The 26,971-nt window shown below is 47.3% G+C and overlaps 1 protein-coding gene across 2 annotated transcripts; it reads right to left on the bottom strand.

Annotated features, from left to right (window-relative positions):
• Window positions 1-1,782: 1,782 nt before the first annotated feature.
• Window positions 1,783-25,362, bottom strand: Uba1 (ubiquitin-like modifier activating enzyme 1). Of its 2 annotated transcripts, none has more exons than XM_013035553.1 (26): window positions 22,152-22,360; window positions 17,844-17,960; window positions 17,671-17,729; window positions 17,402-17,570; window positions 17,173-17,307; window positions 15,632-15,738; window positions 15,271-15,361; window positions 15,035-15,167; window positions 14,459-14,556; window positions 14,196-14,342; window positions 13,876-14,052; window positions 13,657-13,761; window positions 13,488-13,568; window positions 12,860-13,015; window positions 9,966-10,131; window positions 9,624-9,820; window positions 5,922-5,986; window positions 5,490-5,685; window positions 4,819-4,893; window positions 4,533-4,722; window positions 3,907-3,995; window positions 3,578-3,670; window positions 3,274-3,465; window positions 2,444-2,545; window positions 2,241-2,341; window positions 1,783-2,111 (listed from the first exon to the last, which is right to left on the bottom strand). In XM_013035553.1, the coding sequence occupies exons 2-26, from the start codon at window positions 17,958-17,960 to the stop codon at window positions 1,976-1,978; spliced, it is 3,177 nt and encodes a 1,058-aa protein (XP_012891007.1). In that variant the 5' UTR covers window positions 22,152-22,360; the 3' UTR covers window positions 1,783-1,975. The 2 variants fall into 2 exon arrangements, with proteins under 2 accessions (XP_012891007.1, XP_012891008.1); XM_013035554.1 differs by lacking the exon at window positions 22,152-22,360 and adding an exon at window positions 25,221-25,362 and having other exon boundaries at window positions 1,789-2,111.
• Window positions 25,363-26,971: the final 1,609 nt, after the last annotated feature.

Below are 26,971 nucleotides of genomic sequence, written 5' to 3'. Positions count from 1 at the left end.
TGTAATGGGAGCACACTGGAGCAGAAACCATGGAGAAGTGCCTACAGTAAGTAGGAAGACCTCTTGATATCGTAGCACCACCAATAGATACCATGAGCAAAGCACCTGTCAGCCTGTGTCCTGGCAGGATCTAAAAATTAACTAGGGAAGGAGATGAGGTCATCCAAGCAGAGCAAGCCTGAGGCAAGAGGTAGACAAGAGTATGCACTGCCTGTGGCACCAGGAGACAGATGTAAGGACAGATTGTGATGGGAAATCAAGCCAGGTTTGAAGACAGGGTAAGTTACTCTTGACACTCAGGCTTGAGTAGAGGAGAGAGGGGTCTTATTTCTAAGTAGAACAGAATGATTGGCTAGGTAAAGGACTGAAGCATGGATTTTTATCTATGGTACCATTAGCAATCTGGAAGGCTCAGACAAGATTAAGGACAGAACTCTATGGGACTGGTGATGAGTAGTAACCAGCGGTGACCCCTCTGCTCCCACAGCCAGTTGTCCTCTAAAGACATGAGGCCTAGGTACCTCAAAGGTGCATACAGGGTAGGATGAAGAAGGAAAGGGACTTTTCCTCTCTAGATGTCCTCAACCAAATGTTTCCATAAAAACTGCAATGTGTTGTGGGGCGTTGGTGGCTCACGCCTACAATCCTAGCTACTCTAGAAGCTGAGATCTGAGGATCACAGTTTGAAGCCAACCTGGGTAGGAAAATCCAGGACACACTTATTGCCAATTAATCATAGAAAAAGCTGGAAATGGTGTTGTGGTTTGAGTGGTAGAGTGCTAGCCTTGAGCAAAAGCAGCTCAGGGACAGTGCCCAGACCCAGAGTACAAGCCACAGGACAGGCAAAAACAAAAACAAAGCCCTGAGGTTGTGCCTGACCGGCTTTCAGGCCAGGCCCCCAGTGGCAGAGTTGAACTAAGGGCACTGAGGGCATTCTCAGTGCCACAAGAAATGACTATAAAAGCCTATGAGCGCTTTCAGTCAGGGGGCAGGCATCTGCCCTAAAGACATAGGCATGTAGTGCTGGCAGCTGCTCAAGGCTATTTTGTTCTTCATAGGAGACAGGAAAGGAACAAGGTGTGATTTGCACCCAGCCCAAACCAGTCAAGTCACGTTGACCCAGGCATATGCTCTATATGGCTTTACCAATGCTTCCAAGTCTGAGAAAGCAAAGAAAAAGAGTGAACAACTCCCCCACTTTCTTTGACTAGGAAACTGCTTTTATTCTGATACTAAGGCTTGAACTCAGTCAGGGCCTGGTCACTGTCCCTTATTATTATTTTGGTGCTGGTCCAGGGGCTTGAACTCAGAGCCTGGGCACTGTCCCTGAATTTTTGTGTGCAAGGCTAGGGCTCTACCACTTTGAGTCACAGAGTCATTTACAGCTTTTTGGTAGTTAATTGGAAATAAGTCTTACTGACTTTCCTGCTGGGGCTGGCTTTGAACTGTGATCCTCACATTTCAGCCTCCTGAGTAGCTAGGATTACAGGTGTGAGCCACCAATGCTCAGCTCCCTTAGTTTTTTTGCTCAAGGCTAGCATTCTATCACTTGAGCTACAACTTCACTTCTAGCTCTTTGCTGGTTAATTGGAAATAAGAGTCTCACAGAATTTCCTGCCTTGCTTCAAAACACAATCCTCAGATCTCATCCTCCTGAGTAGGATTACAGGCACCAGCTACTGGGACCTAGCTTCTGCCTAGTAAACTTTAAGCAACTATCTGAACCAGACCTAGGAAACTTCTTCCTTCCCAGGAACCAGCAAGGCAGGCCACTTCTGGGTTGGTATCTTTTTTTTTATTAGGATTTAGGTTTCAAATAGGTAGAAAGCAGTGGCAATAGAGGTTCAGGTAGAGGGTGATGAGGGAACACCAGGTTTGGCTAGCTGGACCACTGCCAGAGGTCAAATGGGAACCAGGGCTGGAAGAAGGCTGGGAAAGGAGAGACTGGGGCCAGCCTACAGGAAATCCACAGGGGTCAGCGGATGGTGTATCGTACATAGGGAACTTCAACATCCTCGCCGCTTTCGTCGTTGCAGCATAGCTCAAGCACCAGCGCCCGCACATGGCGGCCCAGCTTTCGCTTCGACACACGGCTTACGATCTCTGTCATCCTAGGGATGGGGATATGGTGAGGGCAGAGGGTCAGAGCAGGTAAAGGCTGGCCAACAGAAGGGTAGCTGCAAACTGAAATTTCACAACCCAAACAAGGGACACAGATTGCCTGGCAGGAGCCAACTTACGGCTGATCCAATCGTTCCTTGAGCTTGGCAGCTGGCATGAAGAAAGAATATAGCATGGACACACCCTGGGACAGCATAGTGATCTCTAATTTGTGCTCTGTCTAGAGGGGAGAAAGAGGAAACAGCAGTGTCATAGAGGTGAGAAAGGATAGCAAGTCTGTTGCATACATCCATCCCCTGGTGAAGGTGAGTTAGGGCCTTACCTTAAAGTAGTCAAGGAACTGTTTGAGGGTCATCTCCTCACCACTAGGTAGTAGCCCCTGTACCTCAAAGCGATCCCACAATGTCCACTCTCGGTTATAGTACTACAGTATAAAGAAGGGAAGAATAGAATGAGGGCTATCTCAGAGGGCCCAGTTTTGGTCTGTCTCCACCCCACCATACTCATGCAGACATTAGATCACAATCCCACTTTGTTTAAAACCTTTTGGTGCCTGGGCATGGTGGCGCATGCCTGTAATCACAGCACTCGGGAGGCTGAAGAAGGGGGATCTGGAGTTTCAGGCCAGCCTGGGCTACATAGCAAGACCCTGTCTCAAAGAAACAAAACAAAAACAAAAAAACTCTCTTGTGGCTGGCCCTCTAAGGAAGCATAAAACTCCCTATGGTAAATGACAAGGCACAATGCTATTGAGATCCTATTCTCTACTCATCTACTGATTTTATCCTCTCAATCATACTGCTCTACTGGTTTTTGTTCCTTCAACATACCAAGCACACTTTACCTCAGTCAGTACTTCTGGAAGGAGCCGTCTCCGAGTCTCCATCAAAGCCTACATTGGGCTTGTCCTCCTCTTACTCCTCCAAGTGTAAGCTCACAAGTCATCTTTCCAGCAAGGCATCTCCTGACCATCCCATATTTAACATCTCAAACCCTGAGCTCAGGTCAATGACAAAGTTGTACTCAGAATGTACAAGGCCTTCAGGCTCTAAAGGAACTCTTACTCAGTGACAGGGTATGATACAAATCAGACCCAGCTCAACACCAAGATATAACCTATCCACAAGTCCACCTCCCACTGCAGGGGCCTACCTGGTGACGAGGTGCAGCAAGAGGTTCAGAAAAACCAAAGAAGGGCAGGGCCAAGTTGAGAAAACCATTCTTATAGGAGTCAAGCTGTCGGTGCCCCTGTACTACCTTGTACAATTCCAGACACACAAGGCCAACCACAGCTGCTGTGGTTGTGGCGATGGCTGGTATGATTTTCCCTGCAATCAGCTTGCTCTGTGAGACAAGAAATGAGGGAGGTAAGCTCAGGACTTACAAAAGGAGACAAGGTAAGGAATTCAAGTCTGGGAGGGGAGTGGAAGAAACACCAGGCTAAGATTCCTCTCACCTTGTGCCGATCTGCAGGGGGAATGTCATAGTTTTCTGCCCGGAGGTTGGATGCAGCCACAATGAAATCCATATGGAAGTTGCTGTCATCATCCTATTATAAGTAGGAAGAGTGGATGAGGTAAAGAGGAAGGTTCTTGGCTTCCAGGAAGTATTTTCCAATGAAAATTTCCTGCTGATCTGCCCTACATCAGTCACTAGGTAGACCCACGATCTGATGATTCCCCACAACAGCTTGGGGCTGGCTCCAGATCTACACACACCCATTCTACTAAGCCCACCTATGCTCAGCCCATACCTCTGGCCCTCTCCAGAATCCCTTCCCAGTACCTTCTCAAAATCAATAGGGTACATCTTGAATCCAAGAAGTTTGTCTGGGCTAGGCAGTGTAGCCTTGAGCTCCTCTAAGCGGCTGTCATCTGCACAAAGAGAAGGGCCACAGCCTTTTAGATCCAGGGATGATCTGAGGTGGAAATGAAAATGCAGGGTAGGACAAAAGGAATTCAGGTAAATGCAAACTTTGGAAGGAGAGACATTCTTGGAAAGTAGAAGGGTAAGAGGGAAGAAGGGCAAAAAAACAGTGGAAATCTGAGAAAGACTATCAACAGAGACTATCTCTAGAGACACGAACAAAGTCAAAGAGCAGGAGAAAGTGAAAATGGAGAGACAGATTGGGAGAGGTATAGATCTCAGAAAAGGAGACAGCCATGGATAGATGAAATATCTGAGGGAGAGACAGAAGATATGAGAAAGGGGGAAGGGGTGATATATGGAAGTATTTGGGAAGAAAAATAAGGAGAAAGTCAATGGGAACTTATGAAGGAGTTGGGAGGAAAGAGAAATAAGCAGAGAGAACATGAAAGAGTCATTATTTCAGAAAGAAGACTGGTGGGGAGATGGTTAGGCTGGGGAAAGTGGCAATAGTGATTCCTGGCCAACTGGCCAAACACCCTCACCGACAGAGGCATTGGCACTCTGTAGCTCCTGGTCAGAAACATGGATCTTGACTCCAGACTTGGGGGTGAACTCAGGGATCTGCACCGACTGCAGGAGTGTGGCTACAGCCGCTCGGTCCTGAGACCCCAATAACCCATAGGTCTGGGCAAAAAGGTTGGCAGCAGCCATCACATAGTCCAGATGCAAGGGCTGGGGGAAAGTAGAGCAAAATGAACACGTTAGCTTTCAAAAACTATGGGGAGCCACCACTTTCCCAGATCCCAGGAGACCCCCAAGGAAACTTACATTGTTGACATCAAAAGTAAGTGGGTGTGGACAGCGTTTGGGCCCAGACCAGAATGGAGCTCCTGAGCTTGTAAGCTAAAGGACAAAAAGAAATTTGAAGAACAGGACACCTGGCAATCTTGACTCATTGCCATGGGCTCTGCACGTGCCTCAACTCTATTCTTGGCTGGGCACTCAAGTCAATCACGAAAGGCAGAGTGAAAGTGGACACTTGCTTATGGAACACCACCAATGCTGAGGAGATCACCTTGTGCAAGACACTGAGTCATTTACCAAGCTTATATGGATTCCTGGGCACTGCATGAAGTCAATGAAATACTAATGAATCCACTTAAATGCCCAGAGAGGCAGATCACCATTGTCGCCATTTCAAAGATGAAGAAACAGGTACAGAGAAGTGCCTTGCTCAAGTTGAAAGAGAACTACTAGGAATTGCACTCACACACAACTTAGCCACTACCATAGGCAAAGGAAACAGAAACCAAGTCCTTCGTTTCAAGGAGTTGGGACAGGAGCAAATAGGCCAGGCTTAATCATTCTTCTAATATCTCTTGCTTCAGGACACAGCTGGATGGATTAGTAAGTCCAAAAAGCCACCTGAAGAGCTCACAGCAGGCTCCGGTTTTGCAGGGAAATGCTTGTGGCCAACTGAGCACGCAAGTGGGCATTACCTGGTCGGGAGGGAAGTTGTGCAACAGCTGCCGGATGTTGTTAGAGTATTGGGTGTGCCAGTGGTGGCAGGCCCAGGTCACACAGTCGGCCCAGGTCTGTGGTCGCTGTAGCACCAGGCTGCGCTGCACGGCCTCCAGCACCTCCAAAGGCTGGGTACCCGCCAGCCGCAATGTCCGCTCCACAAACTTGGGGTCTCTATCAGGGAGCGGAGAGGGCCGAGGGGCAGGATTACACAGCAGCCCCAGGAGGCTTCAGGGCAATCCCACCTTCTCCACGAAAAGCTAATCCTGGTCCCATCAGCGAAAAGTTCGAGCATTCCCTAAACTCCTCTGAAAAGCGAGCCTGGCGCTGAGAGAGACAGTGTTAGAAAGCACACAGAAGGCCGTGGCTGGCTGGCAGGCAGCAGGATAAGGGAAGGGGGAGTTACTCACGTGAGGTATTGGTTGACATTTTCTGCTGGCTGTTTGAAGAGGCCTTCAAACTCATCCCGAGCCCACTGCAGACAAAGCAAACAGGTGACCTGAGACAATGGTGGACAACAAGGGCTTCTGCAGCAGTGAGAAAGCCTACCTGGTACAATGCTGCACTGGAAAGTAGAAGACCCCAATCTCCCTCCCTCTTTACCCCTCACCTCATATTTAAACATCAAGGAGCAAGGCACCAGTGGTTCATGCTTGTAATCCTAGCTACTCAGGAGGCTGAGATCTGAGAACCAAGGTTCAAAGGCAAGCTGGACAGGCAATTCTGCAAAACTCTTATCTCCAGTGAACCAGGAAAAAGCTGAAAGTGAAGGTATGGCTCAAGTGGTAGAGTGCTAGCTCTGAGTGGAAAACGCTCAATACAAGAGAACCTGTATTTAGCCAGGTGCCAGTGGCTCACTAATCCCAGCTACTTAGGAAGCTGAGATCTGAGGATCAGGGTTCAAAGTCAGACAGGACTGGAAAGCCATGAGACTCAGGCTAGCCTAGGCTATGCATAAGACCCTGTGCACCCCCACCCAAAAAGACAGAACCAATGAATTTGACCTGAACAGTGATTGTACCAATGTACATATGAAAAAAACTTAAGATCTTTGTTATCATAGTCTACATATGCTATGCCTTGATTTAATAAAAGAAAAATATCAGGCTGGGCTCTGGTGGCTCACATCTGTAATTCTACTCAGGAGGCTGAGATCTGAGGATCACAATTTGAAGCCAGCCTGGCAGGAAAGTTTCTTATCTCCAATTAATCACCAAAAAGCCAGAAATGGAGCTGTGGCATAAGTGGTAGAGTGGTAGCCTTGAGCAAAAAAAGCCCAGGGATAGTGCCCAAGCCTTGAGTTCAAGCCCCAGGACCAGCACAAAAAGAAAGAATGAAAAAAGAAAGAAAAGAAAGGAAGGAAGGAAGGAAGGAAAGAAAGAAAGAAAGAGGAAAGAAGGAAGAAAGACAGTGAGCGAGCCAGGCACTGGTGGCTCACGCCTATAATCCTAGCTACTTAGGAGGCCTAGATCTGAGGATTATGGTTCAAAGCCAGCTAGGGCAGGAAAGTCTGTGAGCCTCTTTTCTCCAATTAACCACAAGAAAACCAGAAGTGGCACTGTGGCTCAAGAGGTAGAGCTCTTGCCTTGAGCTGAAGAGCTCAGGGACAGTGCTCAAGCCCAGAGTTCAAGATCCATGACCAACAAAAAAAATGTTCTTGGGGCTGGGAAGGTGGCTCAGTGGTAAAGCGCTTGCCTTGCATGCCTGAGGCCCTGGGTTCGATTCCTCAGCACTACATAAGCAAAAAGAAAAAAGCCGGAAGTGGTGCTGTGGCTCAAGTGGTAAAGTGCTAGCCTTGAGCTGAAGAGCTGAGGGACAGCACCCAGGCCCATAGTTCAGGCCCCACGACCAGACCAACAAAAAAAACAAATGTTTTTTTTTTGTTGTTGGTCATGGGTCTTGAAGTAGAAAAGCAAAAAAGAAAAATATCAGTTAAGTATATATTTTAGAAACTTAAAGAAAAATGGCCAGGCACCAGTAGCTCACGCCTATTCAGAGCCAGCCTGGGCAAGGACTCTTATCTCCAATTAACCTCCAGAAAACAGGCAGGTGCTGTGGCTTAAGTAGTAGAGCACTTGCCTTGAGCTGAATAGCTCAGGAACAGCTCCCAAGTCTAGAGTTCAAGCCCCATAACTGACAAAAAAAAAAAAAAGACAAAAAAAAACCCTGATTCTTATTCAGGCTTGAGGGAATTGGCAGAAAATACAGAAGCTCTGTCCTTTGAGAATTCCCAAGACTGTACACACAGTTATCAGTGACATAGTGTGGAAAATACAGATGTTAAGAGGTCCAGGCTCAAATTCCATCTCTGCTACATATTAAGTTTTGTGACTTCAGGCACACATGACAATACCTTTATATACTATGTCCTTTACTCTAGATACTGTTAATTGCAATGCCTACTTCAGGGGTAGCTAGAAAGTAACAAATGTGGCCAGGCACCAGTGGCTTACATCTGTAGTTCTAGCTATATCTGGAGGATTGAAAGTTGATTCTAGCCAAGGCAGAAAAGTCTGTGAGACTCTATTCCCAGCCAAACAAACAAGCTGAGCAACCACCTTGCCTAAAGTTCAATCCCCAGTACTAGCAAAAGAAAAGAAATAAATGTGTATACACTTTTTCTCTTTGCATTGCTAGAGATGGAACTCAGAGCCTTATGCATGCTAAGCACATGCTCTATTTGTTTCTGGCCTGAATGCTGGTCACTTAGGTATATTTTGTTTTGTTAGACCACATGATATACATTGTTCTACATGTAAGTCATCATACGCATATAGATATTCCTGACAAACTAGTTATTAAGTTCATTTTGAGCAACAGCTAGAGAAACTTGTAGAGACAAATAAGTGACTACTAATTTTGAGTTGGGCACTGCAGCTCATGTATATAATCCCAGCTACTAAGGGGGGTTCAGATTTGAGGATTATGTTTCAAAGCCAGTCTGGCAGAAAAGTTCATGAGGCTCTTATCTCCAATTAAACAGCAAAAAGTGGGAAACAGAAGCATGACTCAAGTGGTAGAGCACACCAGCCTTGAGCAAAATGACTATGAGAATGTGAGGCCTTGAGTTCAAGTGCCAGTATTGGCATACACAGGAAAGAAAGAAAAGAAAGAGAACGAGAGAAAGAGAAAGAGAGAGACAGAAAGAAAGAAAAGAAAGAGAGAGACAGAAAGAAAGAGAGAGACAGAAAAAAAGAAAGAGAGAGACAGAAAGAAAGAGAGAGAAAGAAAGAAAGAAAAGGAAGGAAGGAAGGAAGGAAGGAAGGAAGGAAAAAATTGGGTTAGTTTTCAACTAGGAGTGACTTTGCATATGCTATGCTCCCAGCCCCTAGGCTTGCTTTTAGCTGTTATAGTGGTGAGGGAATGCCATGGTATCTAGTATCTAGTGGGTAGAAGCCAGAGATACTGAGTTTCACTACAGTACACAGAAAGGCACCCCTAGGACAGATAAATACTAAGTCAGCTGGGAGCTGGGAGCTTATGCCTGTAATCCTAGCTACTCAGGAAGCTGAGATCTGAGGATTGTGGTTTGAAACCAACGCAAGCAGGAAAGTCCACAAAACTCTCATCTCCAATTAACTACCAAAAATCCAGAAGTGGGGCAGTAGTTCAAATAGTAGAACACCAGCCTAGAGTATAAAAGCTAAGAGACAGCACCTAGGCTCCAAGTTCAAGCCCCAGTATCAACATACACATAAAAAGAGAGAAATACAAGTCCAAATGCCAGCAGTATGGACTGCTGGCACTGAAAGACCCTACTACATGGAAATACATGCTTACTTTGCAGAGACAGATTGAATTATTATGAAGGGTGGTATGCTATCCCTAGTAAACTCTATCATAACTGAGACAGGTCAGATTAACCTAAGAAATTGGTAAAATATTAACAACTGCCAAACCTAGATGAACAGTGGTATTTGAGTATTCACCACAGTATTCTTTATACTTGTCTATGATTGGATAAATTTAAAAATAGAAGTGGAAAGAAAAAAAAGAATCATTCTAGAAGCCTTAATTGCCAGGTGAAAAGAAGTACACTTCATGCTTAGGCTTCAAACACCTGAAGACCCAGCGCCTGGTTGCCTTCTGTCCCTCCCTGCAGAGCCACTCACCTGCAGAGTGTGCTCAATGGCATTAGGGAAATTTTTCAGGGTACAGATGGGGATGGACTTCTCTGGTGGATCCTGGCTGGAGCTGTACGACTCTGTCAGAAAGGGGATCACCACCTGCACATTGCCCTTGGTGCCCAGTGTGCCTGACTCCAGCAGTGGCTTCCGGTAGTACACACAGCGGCGGTCCATGTACATACCTGTTGAGGTGAGAGGATGAAGGTAAAGTCAGGAAAAGACAGGAAGACCTGCATCTCTCATGCATATGCAAATACCCAACTTTTCCCGCATATATATACAAACCCCAACTCTGCCCTACACCTCCTTATTAGCCTCTGAACTTACGGGCATCCACATTGTCCAATGCATTAGCTACTCCATCCAAGTTTTGGAAGAAATCATCATCATAAATGCGCTCTGTGTCAGGTCCCACACGGTTCTGGTGGCTTATCACTCGGATGTGTGGATTCATCTGGCGTACAGCTGCACTGGCTGTGTCAGACTTCAATTTCTAGCATGTGAGGAGGTAGAAACAGGGGAACAGAACTGTTATTTGTGCATCTGCTCTAGAAACACCTAGAGGAGAGCCATCCTCCTGAAATTTTACTTAATTCTGGAAAAGACCCTGAGATCCAGATACTCTTGGTTCAGTGGAAGACAATCTGTGACAATGCCCCATTGCCAGAACTATGAGAAATGTGGCAGGAGCTAAGTGCAAAGAGAAGCAGAGGACAGACACATATTGGGAACAAAGAGCTGGATGTCTTTTGGAGGTCTGCCTACTCAACATCTATTGTTCTTTCAGGTGGCTGCACCCAGGTTTAGAAATTTCCCCCAAATACAACCAAGATGCTATTACACAAAAAAGCAGGAGCCTTTCAAAGTTCAAGTCAGAACCCACCCCTCCTCTACTTAGAACGCCTATCCCTACTTAACAGTAAACTGAGTTAGTTCCCTGAGGTAATGACTTCCCCTGCAAGGGTTTTATCTGGGCCATAAACATCACCGCCCTCCCCCCCCCCCCGCCGCATGGGGCACCCACTGTAATTTTACAGAATTAAAGTCTTCCTAAACCAGCAAAAGCTACAAACACCTCCTCTAGACATTCAATTTCCCTTCCTCATTTTGTGAGGGTTTTTTGGTTGTTGTTTTTACCAGTACTAGGGCTTGAACTCAGGGCCTAGGTGCTGTCCCTTATGTTTTTGATCAAGGCCAGCACTCTACTACTTGAGCTACAGCTCCACTTCTGGCTTTTGACAGTTAATTAGAAAAGACTTTCATGCTCAGGCTGTGGTACTGAGCATGATTTTCACTGTGATCCTCAAATCTCAGCCTGAGTAGCTAGGCTTAGAAGCCACTAGCAGCTGGTATGGTAGTAGTTTTTTGTTTTTGTTTCCTCACAAAGCAGATTATGACCAATAAGAATGACATGCTTCACTATTGTTATCATTAATATATCTATTGTTTGCTACTTGCCTTCAAGCCAATCACAATCTTACATGGCTCAAGTGAAATAACTGCTCAACAAGTGTGAAGCCCAGAGTTCAAATCCCAATATCACCCTTTGCCCCCATAAAAGAAAAAAAAACTACTTGATGACTAAGTGCGTGAACCTTAGTGATACTGGGCATGTAATAGTGACACTGATGTACTGGAGGTGTGGCTCAAGTGGTAGAGCACCTGCTTAGCCTGCTGTAGGAGGCCCTAGGTTCAATCCTAGTACCACCAAAAAAAGTAAGATAGTGGTGCCCTACAGAAAAGTTTAACTCAGTTCCAACTTTGCTAAGAATTAACTGATTCAACAAAATCCTCAGAAGGCCTGCTTCTCAAGTTGGCCCTGGGCTAGAGTCTAGGAACGGGCTCCCCATTATTGTCTAATAGGTGACAGTGGCTCACTATGCCTAAACTTTTTCTCAGGAAACAGTCAATGTCAAACACCTTCTTTCCTGCTGGTAGTCTGGATTTTAATTTTTGTCAGTCATGGGACTTGAACTCAGGACCTAGGCACCGTCTCTGAGCTTTCTTACTCAATACCAGCACTCTATCACCTTCAGCTACAGCTCTACTTCTGGTTTTCTGGTGGTTAACTGGAGATAAGAGTCTAACAAACTTTTCTGCCTAGGAAAACTTCGAATTGTGACTCAGATCTCAGCCTCCTAAATTACTAGGATTATAAGCACCCGCCCCTCTAGTCTGGAATTTTGATGCTTGGCTAGCTATCTGCAAAAGTCCTATTAGCTAGAAAGTTTCCTTCCTTAGCAACATTTCATGTACATTGTTACCACTGGTAGTTGGGTAAATAGTTTAACTCCCCTGAGAACTCCTAGAAACTTGCCCCAAGAGCCTCTTCCCTGTGATGATTATGTTATGATCTTTCTATACACTAAGTCACAGCCATTAATGTGACTACATGCTCAATCCTGGAAGTCTTCCTAGTGGATCAACTAAGCTTATCTGAAGCAGCACTGATAAAAAGGATAGAGAAAAAAGAAGCTGGACACCCCGTAGATAGGTAGCTCATGCCTGTAATCCTACCCTACTCAAGAAGCTTTGGATCTGAGGATCATGGTTCAAAGCCATGTAGCCCCAAAAGCTGGGTGCCAGTGGTTTGCGCCTATAATCCTAGTACTCAGGAGGCTGAGATCTGAGAATCACAGTTTGAAGCCAGCCCAGACAGGAAAGTCCCTGAGGCTCTTATCTCCAATAAACTACTCAGAAAAAGCCAGAAGTGGCCGGGTGCTGGTGGCTCACGCCTGTAATCCTAGCTACTCAGGAAGCTGAGATCTGAGGATCGCAGCTCAAAGCCAGCCTGGGCAGGAGAGACCGTGAGACTCCTATCTCCAATAAAACCACCAGAAAACCGGAAGTGGCGTAGCTCAAGTGGTAGAGCGCTTGCCTTGAGCTGAAGAGCTGAGGGACAGCGCCCAGGCCCAGAGTTCAAGCCCCACGACCGACAAAAAAAAAAAGCCAGAAGTGGTGCTGTGGCTAAAATGGTAGAGTACCAGCCTTGAGCAAAAAGCTCAGGGACAATGCCTGGGCCCCAGTTCAAGTCCCAGGACTGGCACAAAAGAAAAAGAAAAGAGGAGATACATTTAATGGAAGAATACTTAATGTTCGTTGACTGAATGACAGAAACCGAGGAAAAGGAAGGAGGAAACACCTTTGTCAAAAAGGATGGGAACAAGTAAAGGCAGGAGAGTGAAAGGAAAAAGCGCATCTCCTACACCTGTCCAACTCACCGTAACATCCCAAGGCCGAAACAGAAATTGTCGGTTCAGATTTGACTTCTCAATGGTGTCCATGTCTGTGACAACAATTTCTCCTTCTTCCCCACAGCCCAGCCCAATCATGGCAAAGTTTTTCAGCAGTTCACAGCCAATAGCCCCAGCACCAACCTAAGAAACAGCCAAGAGAGACCGACACCTGTCAGGATGATGCAGGTTGATACAAACCCACCCATCACTCTTCAGTCCTTCTGAAGCCAATAGAAGGGAAGAGGGCTAGTGCCATAAATCTTCAGGTCCAAATCACCTACAAGATGGGTGCCAATGGCTCACACCTGGAATCCTAGCTACTCAGGAGGCTGAGAATTCCATTTTGAAACAGCTTGAGAAGGACGGTCTATGAGATTTATTTCCAATTAACGAGCAAAAAGGCCAAAAGTAGAGCTGTGGCTCAAGTAGTAGATCAAAAAAGCTCATGCATAGTGCCCAGGCCCCCCCCATACACCCCCAATCACCAGAAGGAACCACCCAAGAGGGAGAAATGAGGCTGTACCCCAGGCAAAAGGGATGTAATATAGGTATAAGGACAAGATCCTCCTTCAGGAAGGGTGGTGTACACTGGGTATTCAATGGAATCACCTACCAGGAAGTACTTCTGCTTGCCTAGCTTTTCTTGTAGGTCAGAGCCAAATACAGCCACCTGCCCATCATAACGGTTCTGCCGCTGAGGAACATGAAAGGAGGAGGGTCACTGAGGAATTTCCCTGGAAATGACCCCAATGGTGGCTTCCCCATAGGCTGTATTCACATACCGGGAGACATTTTTCTTCTGTGAGGACATTTTTGTTCTCAGGAAGACACTCAAGAGCATCGAAGTACAACCACTGCATAATAGGCATAAACTTCCCAGAGCAGGCCTGGTAAATGGGCCAGGGAGAGAGGTTGTCAGTGGTTAATCAGGGCCTGACACAGATGGACAAGCAATGGGATCAGACAAATACTTGGGCCCATCTACACCCATGAGTACTTACTTTCATGACTTCCTGGGCTGCTAGGCCTCCAATGAAAGCATTTATGGGCGCCAGATCCCCAGCAGCTACATAGGCCAGCTTTCGGAGAAGGTCCTCATCCAAGGTTTCCTGCTGTACTGCAGGCAGGGCACGAGCATTCACAGCCTGTGCTAGGGCCACAAGTTCTGTTGCATCCTCCTAGTGGGCCAAAAGGAACCAAGTTAAGACCAGACAGACCACTATGGGAGAAGTGGGGGAGGGAGGGAAAGGGGACAAAGAGGGGCATGTCAGGGCTTCAGTGCCAAGTACTTGTGTCCTGGCTTGAAGGTCTACCCACCCACCTCATTGCGGGGCCGAGGGGGCCGGTTATGCTGAGCACAGAATTGGTGCAAGGCTTGAAAGCCAATATGCAGCTGAGCAGGGCGAGAATACTTGGCAAAGTCCGTCATTACAAAATCAGGCTCCTCCAGTGAAGCCGGCAATGATTTCTGTAGGGGGAAGGGGGAGGGCATCAGAACCAGAAGAAAAGGAATGAAGAACTTAGAAATATCTAGAGCTACCCTCCATGGGCTTGCTATCCTCCCCCCTCCTCACACACACTTACAAAGCTAATCTTCTTAGGTACTTTGACCTGACTGACGATGCCTCCACGAATGTAGTCAGAAAAATTAGAGGTGTCACAGATACTAAAAGTGTAAGGACCTAGGGTGGATGGGAGAGATTATCAGTCTACCCACCCTCCAAAGCCCACAATGCCCACAGAACAACAACACAACCACCCCTCACTCAGCTCAAGATAAAAAAGAATCATCTCTCCACTCATTCAGACTCCCTTTGGGACACCAAAGAAACCATCTTCACTGCCCCAGAGCCAGCTCAGCCCCCAGGAGACCCGTGTCCCTGGCCTCAAGGGTATTCTGGAAGGCCTCTGTTCCTTCCCAAATCACCTCAGACTTGAGTCTGAGATCCTCTGATCTGCACTATTCTAGTAACAGAGCCTTTTCCCCAATACCTGAGGCCCCAGCACTTCTCTCATCCCCCAAATCCCCAAGCGATTCTGCCTCTGGTTTATCTCAGACACTCAGGACGTGTCTCCCCTTACACTGAACCCAGGGGCATGTCTTCTTCCCCTTCAATACCTTAGCCCATTGCCCTCTGGTGTCCCCATGCCCTAGCTCACCCAGGACTTTGATCTCTATGGGCTGACTATTGTTGAGTTGAATCATGCCCTGTACTTCTGAAAAGGAGACAAAGTCGCCACTCTCAAACCCGTGTCGGGCCTCATCCAGGCAGGTAACCACACCGGGGTTGTCCTGGTTGAAAAGAGTATGCTTCAGAAGTAGGCTCAGGGAACCAGAAGCAGGCAAGTGCCACTGCCCACCCACCTGCCAAGACCCTTGAGGCTGCTCTCCTCACCTTGGTGACCATAGAAACCATAGCACTGAGTGGCTGCTCCCCATTAGGATCTGTGAGGACCATTTCCTCTCCAAAGTCACAGAAAAGCTGCCTATAAGAGGGAAGCAATAGAGCTGATGTCTGAGTACTCCACACACAGGCCCCATGCAGCCTTCAAGGTGCAGTACTGAGTATCTGCAAACAGTCCAACACTGCGGAGAACATTGCAGGATCAGATGGCACCAATGCCAAACGGGGGTGGGGGAGGGGGTGACTATATAGAATACAAAACTGGGGTGGCGGATAAGAAGATGGTGACTGGCTATGAGTCTTGATCTGTGAGGGGTTGGGGAAAAAGGGGCAGGGGACAGACAGCACTCACCCAAATAGGCCTCGAGTATCTGCTACCACCAGCTTGATACCATGATTGTGACAAAACTGACCCACTCGCAGCTGGTCCTCAAGTGGGGAATTGGTAAGGACTACCACCTGTGGAGAAGTAAAGGCTCAGGCCAAGGGTCTAGCCCCAGGAAAAAGGGAAGAGAAAGATGGCAGAAAGCCTGTGGGGGAGTGTCCTTAGGGCTGAGAGCAGTGGGCCTCTGGTTCAGCCCTCTTTCACAAACATCTTTTCTTTCCTATTTTTTTTGTTTGTTTTTTTGGGGGGGGTCCAGTCGTGGGGCCTGAACTCTGGGCCTGGGCGCTGTCCCTCAGCTCTTCAGCTCAAGGCTAGCGCTCTACCACTTGAGCCACAGCGCCACTTCCGGCTTTTTTTTTCTTATGTGGTGCTGAGGAATCGAACCCAGGGCCTCATGCATGCAAGGCAAGCGCTCTACCACTGAGCCACCTTCCCAGCCCTTCTTTCCTATTTTTTCTTTTTCCTGTTTCTTTTTGATCAGTACTGGGACTTGAACCTAGGGCCTGGAATCTGCCCCTGAGCTTTTTCTTGCTCAAGGCTGGCACTCTACCACTTTGGGCCAAAGCTCCAAATCTGCCTTTGCTGGTTAGTTGGAGACAAAGCGTCTCCTGGATTTTATTGCCTGGGCTAGCTTTGAATTGAGATCCTCAGATCTCCTCCTCCTGAGTAGCTAGGATTATAGGCATAAGCCACCAACAGCCCAACTACAAAGACCTTTTTGTGGGTTAGACTCAGTGAGGGTGAAAGTAGTGAGGAGAAGAATGAACCCCTAGACCATGTCAGGAAAGGTGGAGAGGCAGCTGGGCACATGAGACTCTGGAGAACAGCTGACTCACTTGTTTGACAAACACCCACTGTTGCCTGCCTACAATCTTGCCATGCCCTGGGAGACACAGGCGGGGTAAAACTCTGTTTCCAGCCAAAGTCTGAGCTCACTCCTGCCACACCCACCTGCTCCTGGTTCTCAAGACATTGCCTGCTCAGCTGTAGCTTCTAGGGCTCTGTTCTCTGCCTGAATATCAATCTCTATTCACTAGAGTGAACGCCTAAGATGCAGCTGTGGTGCCTGAGCCTCTCAGGGAACCCAAGGTAGAAACAGCTTCCAGAGTCCCCTTTTCCTGGCCAGGCTCTTAAACTAGCAAATAACCATATAACCCTCCCCACAGGCCCATTGCTAAGTGAATGTTTAACTCTCATAGAAGCCCCAGTACAGCAGCCATTTTTGGTCTACAAGTAGGAAAACAAAGGCACAGGGTCTAAGTGAGCTCCTTGAAGTTACAGTAAAACCAGAGGCCCATGGCAGGGCAGGGCAGTCTGCCATATCAACTACACTGAACTGTTGCGGTGTCCATGTTTCCCAAAGGCTGTCTAAGGCTCTCATCCTTCCAGAAGCCTCTAGGTTCCCCAATGTGAAGGAGACTGGTACCCATACCTGCCTATTGAACATAAAACAACTCTGAGAAGAGCAAAGTATCGAGGCAGAGAGCTGGAGGGGGTACCCCAAATACCTGGAAGCCACTAAGGAAGTCTTCAACAAGGGGCCCAGTATAGGCAGTGACAGGTACATAGCTGTTGAGTTCAGCGAGGCGGGGTTGGGACACCTCAGCTCGATTTTTTCCAATGTCTTCTTCCCGTAAGTAAAACTGCAAGGGTGGGAGAGTAGGAAAGAAGTAAACAAGCTTTGTCACACAGAGGGGCTGGCTTTTTGGCAGGAAGAAGTGAGCTGGAAAGAAGTACCTGAGAGGACAGGTCAGCCCACTGGGCAGTGCCCTGGTCATGTAGGGTGACAGCCTTGACTCCACCAAGTATGATGTTCTTAGCAATCTCCACACCTAAGCCCCGCAGGCCTGAGATTAGGACACTCGATGTCTGGAGCCGTTTCATTGCCTCATGGCCCAACACATACCTGCCAAGTTAGGAAGCACTGCAGGTCAGAGGCCTGGCCCCACCCAAAGTCATCTTTTAATGCACCCCTCTCAACCTCAGCCAGGTTCAGCCATACTTACAACTGCCGGGAGTAAAGGCCCTCATCTATGTCTGCTTCACTGCCGTTCTTTGCCATTCCCTGCAGATAGGAGGTTAGAACAGGTTTAGGGACAGGTAGGAGTGGGGTGTGGACAGATGTATAGTGATAGGACTCTCCCACCCATTGGCTGGTCTGCAGGAAGAAGATACTCACGTTGGTTGGCACTGAGGGTACTTGAGACAACACGGACGGGGCAGGGGAACAGTTAGAACCCGGCTTTGGATCAGGCCCGGACACGCGACGTTTCTTGGACAGCGGCGAGCTGGACATCTAGAAGGAAAAAGGAGGGAGAGGTGGTTATATGCTTGTTAAAGGTAACTAAGACAAGGGAGACTAATACAGGAGCCAACTCCATTTTACAGAAAAAAGTGGTCCAGTGAGATGAAGTGACTTGTCCCCAGGGTCATATCACTGTCACACCAAAGATCGGAACCCAGGTGGTCTGGCTTGTGAATCTATATTGCTGAATGTGAAACACTTTGCCTCTCCCCAGCTCAGAACAACAGACTTCCAATCCTGTGGGCTTAAAAGAGCTATGAGATGGTACTTGTGGGGAGGTCAGAGGACAGATGTGAACTCAGGATAGACTGGGTTTCGTACCTTGACCCGGCCACTCCTTCAGTCAGCCTTTAACCCTATGAGGCTATTTCTTCACCTGTAAAATAGGGGCAATATAGCTTCCCTGGGAAGTTTAAAAAAAAAACACACACAGAACCCAGACTTGGCACAAAGGAAGTGGGTAACACCAAGCAGCCAATCCCAGGGACACAGAGGTAGGTACAAGAGGAAAATGAAACTGGGACTGATAAGCTGGGACAGGCAGGCCACACCTGGCTGTAAACCCAGGCCCCAGGTTGCTGGGGGAGGAGCTTTTCAAAGTGTAATCTCCTACCAAGCTTTGGGAGGGGAAACTGAAGCCAGGCCAATAAAACAGACTGTAGAATGAGAAAACACATTTTCCAGGTCTCATCTGCACGGGGAGTCCCTTAAACAGGTGAATATTAATGATAAATGAAGATTTAACTAGGAGTCTTCTCAGTGCCAGATGCCATACTAAATACTTTAATGAGCCTCGTCTCAGCCTGTCCTCAGGGCACCTCTGTGAGGCTTGGACTTCTACAGAACCCACTGCTCAACTCATAAGGGAGAGGAAAAAGGAGGGGGGGACCCACTAGGGTATTTATTTGGTGACTTAACCAATGTTCCCGCTGAGTGGCTGAATCGGGACTAGACCAGGATCTGCTGACTCTGAAGTCCGAGTTATTTCCTAGTGTTATCAAGTTTCATCTCCTCAGTGGTCCTGACCCCAACAAGGCAGGGTTTAATGTCCTTGCTGAACAAAGGAAAACCATGACTTGCCAAGAATCACATACTAGTTCTCAGAGGCAGGATGTGAGTGTGAATGTGTGTGTGTATAAAACACACCTGTGGTAGGAAAAAAATTCTGATGGTGGGGTCAGGGACACAGGACATGGAACAGATCCACACGTTGGAGATAATAAAACACAGAATCATTCCCTCCTCCCAGGTCCAATGGTCCTCAAAGTCTTCTGTTCACATGACCACTTTTACGCTGAGCTTTTTCTGACACCCAATCACACAAACATATGTAAGATTCCATCTTGGTGCCGTCACACTGTAACACTAGCCACAATGACAAGAGTTCCCTACTATCTATCCAGAGCTTATTGCTTGTCAATCACAGGGTAAAGGGCTTTGTCTAATCCTAACAATGCCCATGAACCACTCACATCCCAAATGAGAAAACAAAGGCTTAGAGAACATGATTCACTTGCACAGTCATGCAGCTGGTGGGCAACGATTGGCAAAATTTTCCTGGATGAACTGGAGTTAAAACACAGCTCTGGGTTTAGGGCTAAGGGAAGGGGGACATAAAGAGGTAGGGAGAGATCTGAGTCTGCCAGTCAAAGCCCAGAATGCTAAGATCCAACCTGAGTAAGAAGAAGCCCTGATGAGTTAAGGAGACAAAGGCATTTCTTATTCTCCACTTATTGGCTTTCTGACCTACAAGCATAGGGATTTTATTTCCTCCAAATGCTGGGACAAAAGGAACTGTCCTCAAAGAAGTGAAGGTCTGTGGACAGAACTCACTCAGGGGGAGCTAAGCACTTAAGCTCCTCCCTGAACACCTGAGGGTGCCTCCATTATTTAGTTATCTCTTTGCCTTGTCATTGGTCAGTTGGGTTGGCTTTTCCTCCCTCCCCAAATTAGCCATGATTCAGAGCCAGAGAACTCTTATTTTCTAGACCTTTCACCTCTCCATCCTAGTGCTGGCAGCCAGTCTAAGAAGGTTTGGCACAATTGTTCCGAAGTGCTTTAATCTCAGTACTTAAGAGGCTAATGCAAGAATATTACAAGTTTGAAGATCCCTGGGCTACACTGTTTCAAAAACAAAGCCGATTCACAGTTATCAAGGTTTGGAGTATCTCTTTGTCACAAGCAAGCAGAAGTCTGCAACAAAAACTCCTCGAAAGAAGCTAAAGGTTCCTACATCCATTCATAAAACCCCCAAATCCTCTTTCTCCCTTAATATGCGCTCAGGCCCCTATTAGAACACATCCTTGAACTATTTCACAAAAAAAAAAAAGTTGAGCTGGGGTACAGAACATTTCAAAACTTAGCCTGGGGCCTCCAAACTGATGCCTGTGAACCCCCAAACCAAAGGAGGGGTGAAGGAGGAATCCTAAAGTAGGCTTGGAAGGGGTCAGATTTGGGGAGATGTGAGCAGGTGGAGAAGCCAGAGTACAGAGAAGAAATGCTTGGTTCTGCAAAGCTTCCAGGGAAGGGCTTACTGAAAACCCTTGGAAATGTGAGACAGGGGAATCAGAAAGTGATTGAGCCCAAGGAGCTCTGAGGGAGATGGCAAAGGGGATGTTAAAAATCCTGGAAGGCAGGGGGCAAAGGTGTTAGGAAAGACTCAAATCAGTCTCCAACTAGGTAGGAGGCCACTGAGGAAGCTGCAAGAGGAATGGGTGGACATTTTAGAACCTGAGGATGCAGCAGAAAGATGCTGAGGCCCCGGGGGGTCTCTGAGGAGGGATGCAGTTGATGGACAGAGACCTTTCATCAAAAAGAATAGGGGGATTTCTAATGTTGGCACAAAGGGCCTCGTGTGGATCTGACAGGACATACTAAGTACTACAGCTATTCTGACAAGGTCGAGAGAGGAAGAAGGGCCCAGACAATTCAACTCTTAGTAAGCAAACACTGGCTAGGTCCCCAAGTAGAAATGGGTTTTTCTGAGCAACTGTTTAAGCCTATGGAAGAGGAGGTGAGTAGATGAGAGAGGGGGCGTTGAGGTGGGTGTTTTTCCATTCTGGTGGAAGGTAACTGGATCTTTTGGGGGAAAAGCTATCTGAAAATACTGGGTTCTTTTATGAGACAGAAAGCAGAACCTGAGGGTTTCTGGAGATACTGAGGACCTTAAGAGAATTTGTGAAAAGAGAAGCTAGAAGTCTGGTCTGCTTTTGAAGGTAGACATGAGGTCTAGGGATGGGTTGGTGAAAAGGCTAGAAGCCAATAGAGTCTGCAAGAGGAGACGCTGGCAGGGAATCTCTTAATGGAGGATTATGTGTCCTAGCAGTTCCTCCCTGGTGTCTGGTCCCCCTGAGCTCTGGGGAAAGTCACTGGGGGTTAAGGATGTCCCCTAGGGAAGATGCTGAGGCCTGGGGGAGAGGCAGTCTCAGAAAAGAACACTGGGAGCACTGAAAAAAAGGGGGACTTCCTTAAAAGTAGGGGAAGTCTGTAAGGGCAGATTCTAGGAACTGACGCTGAGAGATCCAGCCAGAAATGCTGGCTCCAGAGGGGTCCCTCATAGCGAAGATGCTAGTGCTAGAGTCAGCCTGAAGCTTCCAGACGGCAGTTGTAGAGTCTCCCACAGGAAGGGCAGTCCCAAATGGCTTTTCACCACCTCCGATCTTTATGGCACCTCTAAAGGAGGGGTCGCGAAAGGAAATGCTAGAGATGGCTCTCAGAAACGAAGGCCATCCGGAATATCCCAGGAGAGTAGCCTGGCCCCAGCTGGATACCATGAAGGCACAATACCAAAGGGCTAGATCCTGGGGCAAATCCTTAATGGCATTCAATTGCGACCGGCTTTCACTAGCAAGGCAGATCGCGCTGTCAGGGGATCTGGAAGACTGGAGGGAGTCTTCTTATGAAATGCAAAGATCCAGATAGGGTTAAGCACCTGGCTAAAGGCATTAAGCATGAGTCACCATAAGCAGTTTTCGGGGGTCTGACCCCAAGGTCAGATCTCAGCCAGAAAGGAGACTGGTGGTCCAAGACGGGAAACTGCTCAGTCCCAGGATCTGTTCCCCTTGCTCCCCTCCTGCACGGATCCTTGGCGTCCAAGACACCGCAGCTATCCAGACATCAGCCCAGCCCATCAATTTCTCCTGAAATCCAGCCCCAGGCCAGGTGCTTGAAAAAGACCATTACCAATGCCGGTTCCCCGGGTCGCGCCGCCGCCAACTCCTCAAGGAGCCGAAGCCAAGCTCGGCCGCCACCTTTCTCTTTTTCCTCCTCCCCGCCGCCTGGGCTGCCTGGAATCGCCTCTGCCGCCGCCTTCTCCTCCCCCCGTGGTGGATGTAGTTGTCCCTGCCACCTCCACTCCGCCAACACAAGATGGCGGCTGCTGAGCCCAACGCCGGAACAAAACCTTGGGCACCACCCCCAGAAACCCGGATGCGGGAGAGCCGCACCCACTCATGAATCAAGTCCTAGGTTCCCGACCCGGTTTGTGACTCAATGCATTAGAAAGGGAATAGCTCCACCTGGTGGGTATTGCAGCAGGAACTAGCAAAACAGGTGAAACAAGAGGACACTCCCCAAGGAATATGCATTTAAAAAAATCAATTGCTGCAGCCTAGCTGTCATGGGAACCAAGGAAGGACCTCAGGGCCACGTTTCCAGGCTGTAAATTATGCATAAAGTCGGGTGGTTGGTTGATTAACACCAAGCAACCAGAAAGCAGAGGTTAAAACACTGCAGCCACACCCCACTGCTCATGAATAATGAATGATCTTGCAGCAGCCCGGAAGCTAAGGAGACCAATGCTACATCTTATTCATGAATAATGCATGAAGTCCAGTGGGTTGGAACAAAAGAGAGGACTGCAGCGAATACCTTGTCAGCAAAGAAATGGGGCTTCTGCAGGGAAAACTGCACTCCCTTGGCTTCTGAATAATAAATGCTGCTCTTAAAGCCCTTCAAACTGGAAACTCCGAGAGGTCAAGAAAGGTCTCATTCAACTTATGAATCATTCATGAGGAGGAATGGTCAGGCTCGGCCCAGCAGATAGGGATTATGATGCTACAGCTAGCAATTTGGCCACACCTGCCTGCTATTGAGTCATAAGCATCCTTCAGAGCCACAGAGAAAACCCAGGGGGAACATGAGTCCCTTGCCGCCGTTAACTGCTAAGAATCTACAGCTGCTTTGGTCTAACCAAACCCACAGTCCCTTTATCGCAGCAGGTGTCTGATTCCATAGTTGCAAAAATGTCAATAGTAATAGAACCCACCCACCCATGTCATGGATGTAGGATGTGTTATTATGAAAATCAAGCAATCATGCAATGGGCCTGAGAACAGTGCTGGCATTAATTTTTAATACAGTAACTCTGTAACTCTGTCTTATTCGAAGATTTGTTACACGTGGTTTTGACTAAGCCCGGCCCCACCAGAAAAAAAAAATACCCGAATTATAGTTCAGTGGATACAGAGCTTTCAGTCCTACATTATCATCTGCTGTGTTTAAACTGTATGCATTCTGAGGATTCCACGTTTTTCCTATTCAACATCTCTTGGGAACCATGTACATGCTGATACTACTGTATTTATAAAGATAATATGTAAACACATGTTCTCCATAATGTAAAATTAATTAGGTGTGAGAATACATCCAGCAACTTGGGCCACAGTATCCCCACCTAGAAACAACCTACCTTCAGACAGAATTTAAAAGAGTAACTTTGTAGAACATTGGCATACAGCAAGTGCTATTTAACTCATAGTTACATGTACTCTCATAGTATTTTTTAAGGAACTGGGTGTTACTATGTAGACTTTGTTGGCCCCCAACTCCTGCGTTCCAAAGCCTCTCCAGTCTCAAGACTATTAAGTAGCTGGAACTACAGGTGCACTGCAGAATTCAACCCTAATGGATACTATTAAACTGTGAGAAAGGACATTGACAAGTCTCAAACTCTTTGGAAAGGAGACTGACCGAGTTTGAATCCAACTTCAGGCAAACTACCGTGTCCTGGTTTTCTCATCTATAAAGTGATATAATAATAACCTACCACCTAGGACTGTTGTGAAGATAAAATGGGCCAGCCGTTTCATTATTTTGAATAACAAACACAAAAAGCAAAATGAGTGTAAACGAATCTTCCTATCCAATGCCCATATTTCAGGCTCACTAAAGATTTGCCAGAGATCCCTCAACAGTTAAGGATCGTTGGGATCTGAATCAAGAGCTTCGCTTGATAATCTAGGATTACCGAGCTCTGAAGAATGAACAATGCCGGAGGCCTCTTCCCTTTACTAGGCTTAAATCCTGGAACTGTAAGGGGAAAAAGCTCGCTCGGGATCATGCAGATGAAGCTGTAAAAGTCACACCCCCTCATAAATTATGCACAACGCCCCTAGAAAAAAGCCTCAGAAAACTCATGGCGCTACTCACCTTAACTGATTATTGTATGACTTAAGCAGTACACGAATTTGTCCAGTAGACTTCGGAACACCTTTGCAATATGCCTCTTCGGCACGCCGATTTCGTCCCCTCCTGAGTAATTTATAAACTGATACCTCGAGTGGACCCGGTGCGAAAAAGGCAAAAATCTGCTTCCCACCACGGCCCCACCTCCTCATGAATAATGAATAAAGCCTTGATCAAGACCGCCCGGTTGCTCTACGTCCGCTCAGGAAGAGCCTAGCAGACATCTCTTTCAGAGCCCTAGTTGGAAGGCTCCCGCTCTCGGGGTCTGGGCCCTGATGTGCCCCAGACTCAAAGCACTCGGTATCCTCAGCGCCTTCATCTCATCATAGGACCAGAGGTCACAAAGGCTGTACCTTCACAATGCCACGTCGGTCCCGACCATGCCCCACTGTCACCAGGTGCCCTCCTATAATCAGCCCTCCCCAGCTCCCGCCTGGACTTAACTAACCACAAACTTCACTCCCACTGGTACTAGGCTCATGGACAGAATAACCACACACAGACTCCGAGCGTTCCCCAAGCGCCCCCCACCCAAGCCCAGCGTCCCAGAGGAACAAACCTGCTTGCAAGCGTTAACCCCCGCCAGACTCCGAAACCCTACGGGCCCCAGATGCCGCCACTTATGGGTCTCCTCAAAAGCAGACCCCCCCTCCCCCCCGGCAAATGGTACTCCAGGCCCAAGTATCCAAATATGTTCATTAAGGGATCCCAAAAGTTGGGACCAGGGTGGGGAGCACCTTCCTCCAAATGCTGTCCGGAGACTTGGGGCAAAGTGTTCCAGCTCACCCCCAGTGCCGGGCGGAAGCCTCGCCTTCTTTCTGGAGACAAGCAGAAGCCACGGGGCAACGGAAGAACAAGCCTCGGTCTTGCTAGAACCAGAGTTTGCGCGGAGCTCGGAAGCGCGGGGCCTTAGAGGGCCGGGTCTGGGTTGTACCACCCTAGCCTTGCTAGAGGGACGTTTGTTCTTGCTTTCACGGCTCTGGCGCCAAATTTCAGGCTCATTTACCCCTACAGGTTGTGGAACATACTCACTGCGCGAGGAATGCTGGGTGTGGTAGTTCTGCTTGGCCAGTGGTTGTTGCACGTGGTGGGCACCAGCGCCTAGGATATGAGAAAATGTAAACCTGGACCGAGGATTTCCCAGAGCTGGGCTCTGGGGGGAAGGGAAAGGAACCAGAACTTGATGGTCTCTGCAGATGAAAAGGCACACCCATCCCACAGACGGGGAGACTGAGGCTCAAGTGGTCAAAAGGATTTGTTCATTTGTCGTTTGTGGAGCTTAAGCAACGAGCCAAGGATTCTGCCTCACCCCTCTTGGTATTAACTTGCTAGCAGGAAACTAAAGTCCAATGAACGACGAATAAGTTAAAACTATACTTTCTCATATAAATAGTTTTGACTATGTAACATAAGTTACTTGGTTTTATATTTTATTAAGAAGAGTCTCGCTACATTGCCCAAGCTGGTCTTGAAATCCTGGATTCAGGCTAGAGTAGCTGGAGTTATGGGAAAGCACTATCCTAAGGTGTGTGTGTGTGTGAGAGAGAGAGAGAGAGAGAGAGAGAAATAGGTGGTGAATGAACATGAACCTAGGGGCTTTGATATATTAAGCAAGCACTCTGCCACTGAACTATATTCCCATCTGTAATATAAATTATATATAATAAAAATACCCATAAATTGGACACCAGTGCTCACACCCTGTAATCCAAGCTACTCAGGAGGCTGAGATCGGAGGATTTTGATTCAAAGCCAGCTCTGACAGGAAAGTTCATGAGACTCTTAACTCCAATTAATCAGAAAAAGCCCCATGTGGCACTGTGGCTCAAGTGGTAGACTGATAGCCTTGAGCAAAAGGAGCCCAGAGACAGTGCCCAAGCCCCAGGACTGGCAAAAAAAAACCCTACAAAACACAAAATAACATGTTTTATATAACATGCTAGCTAGTGTCAAGATGTAAATAAATTAGAGCCCTTTGTAACATGTCAGGTACAGTTAATATGTATATACATGTGAATATACATGGTATAAAATATGTATGTAACAATATAATATACATATAATTGCAATGTATTAGATACTGTGGCCATGTGTAACAAGGCATTTGTATATCTTCTTTTTCTTTTCTTTTTAAATTTTATTGTCAAGGTGATATACAGAAGGGTTACAATTACATATGTAAGGTAGTGACTACATTTCTTGTCAAGCATTGTTATACACTCCCTTGTTTTTTTTCTCTCATTTTCACTCCCCCCATCTCCCCCCAGTTGTAAAGTTTATTTCCAACATGTGAATATTGCTGTTGCACTGGTTCACTCTTTATCCTTTGTCTCACTTATTTTGTTGTTCCCTTTTTTCCCTAATTCAGATAAATGTATAAATATACAGGGTACCAAAATCAAATATAGTGACAACAGGGGATAAACCATAGTCAAAAAATGAAAGAGATCGCTGGTGGCTCACGCCTGTAATCCTAGCTACTCAGGAGGCTGAGATCTGAGGATCACGGTTCAAAGCCAGCCCGGGCAGGAAAGACC

The sequence above is a fragment of the Dipodomys ordii genome, unplaced genomic scaffold, assembly GCF_000151885.1.
Source record: "Dipodomys ordii isolate 6190 unplaced genomic scaffold, Dord_2.0 Scaffold215, whole genome shotgun sequence".
Classification (NCBI taxonomy): domain Eukaryota; kingdom Metazoa; phylum Chordata; class Mammalia; order Rodentia; family Heteromyidae; genus Dipodomys; species Dipodomys ordii.
Note: the sequence above shows the minus strand (reverse complement) of the source record. Positions and strands in the feature narration are given on the sequence as shown.

Excerpts from the sequence above, each read along its gene's own strand:
- Uba1 (XM_013035554.1), bottom strand. The coding sequence starts at position 17,960 with ATGTCCAGCTCGCCGCTGTCCAAGAAACGTCGCGTGTCCGGGCCTGAT. Across the intron at positions 17,308-17,401 it reads GGGCTGACCTGTCCTCTCAG|TTTTACTTACGGGAAGAAGA; the intron begins GTACTTCTTTCC and ends CCACCCTTGCAG. Across the intron at positions 2,342-2,443 it reads AGTTCCTTGACTACTTTAAG|ACAGAGCACAAATTAGAGAT; the intron begins GTAAGGCCCTAA and ends TCTCCCCTCTAG.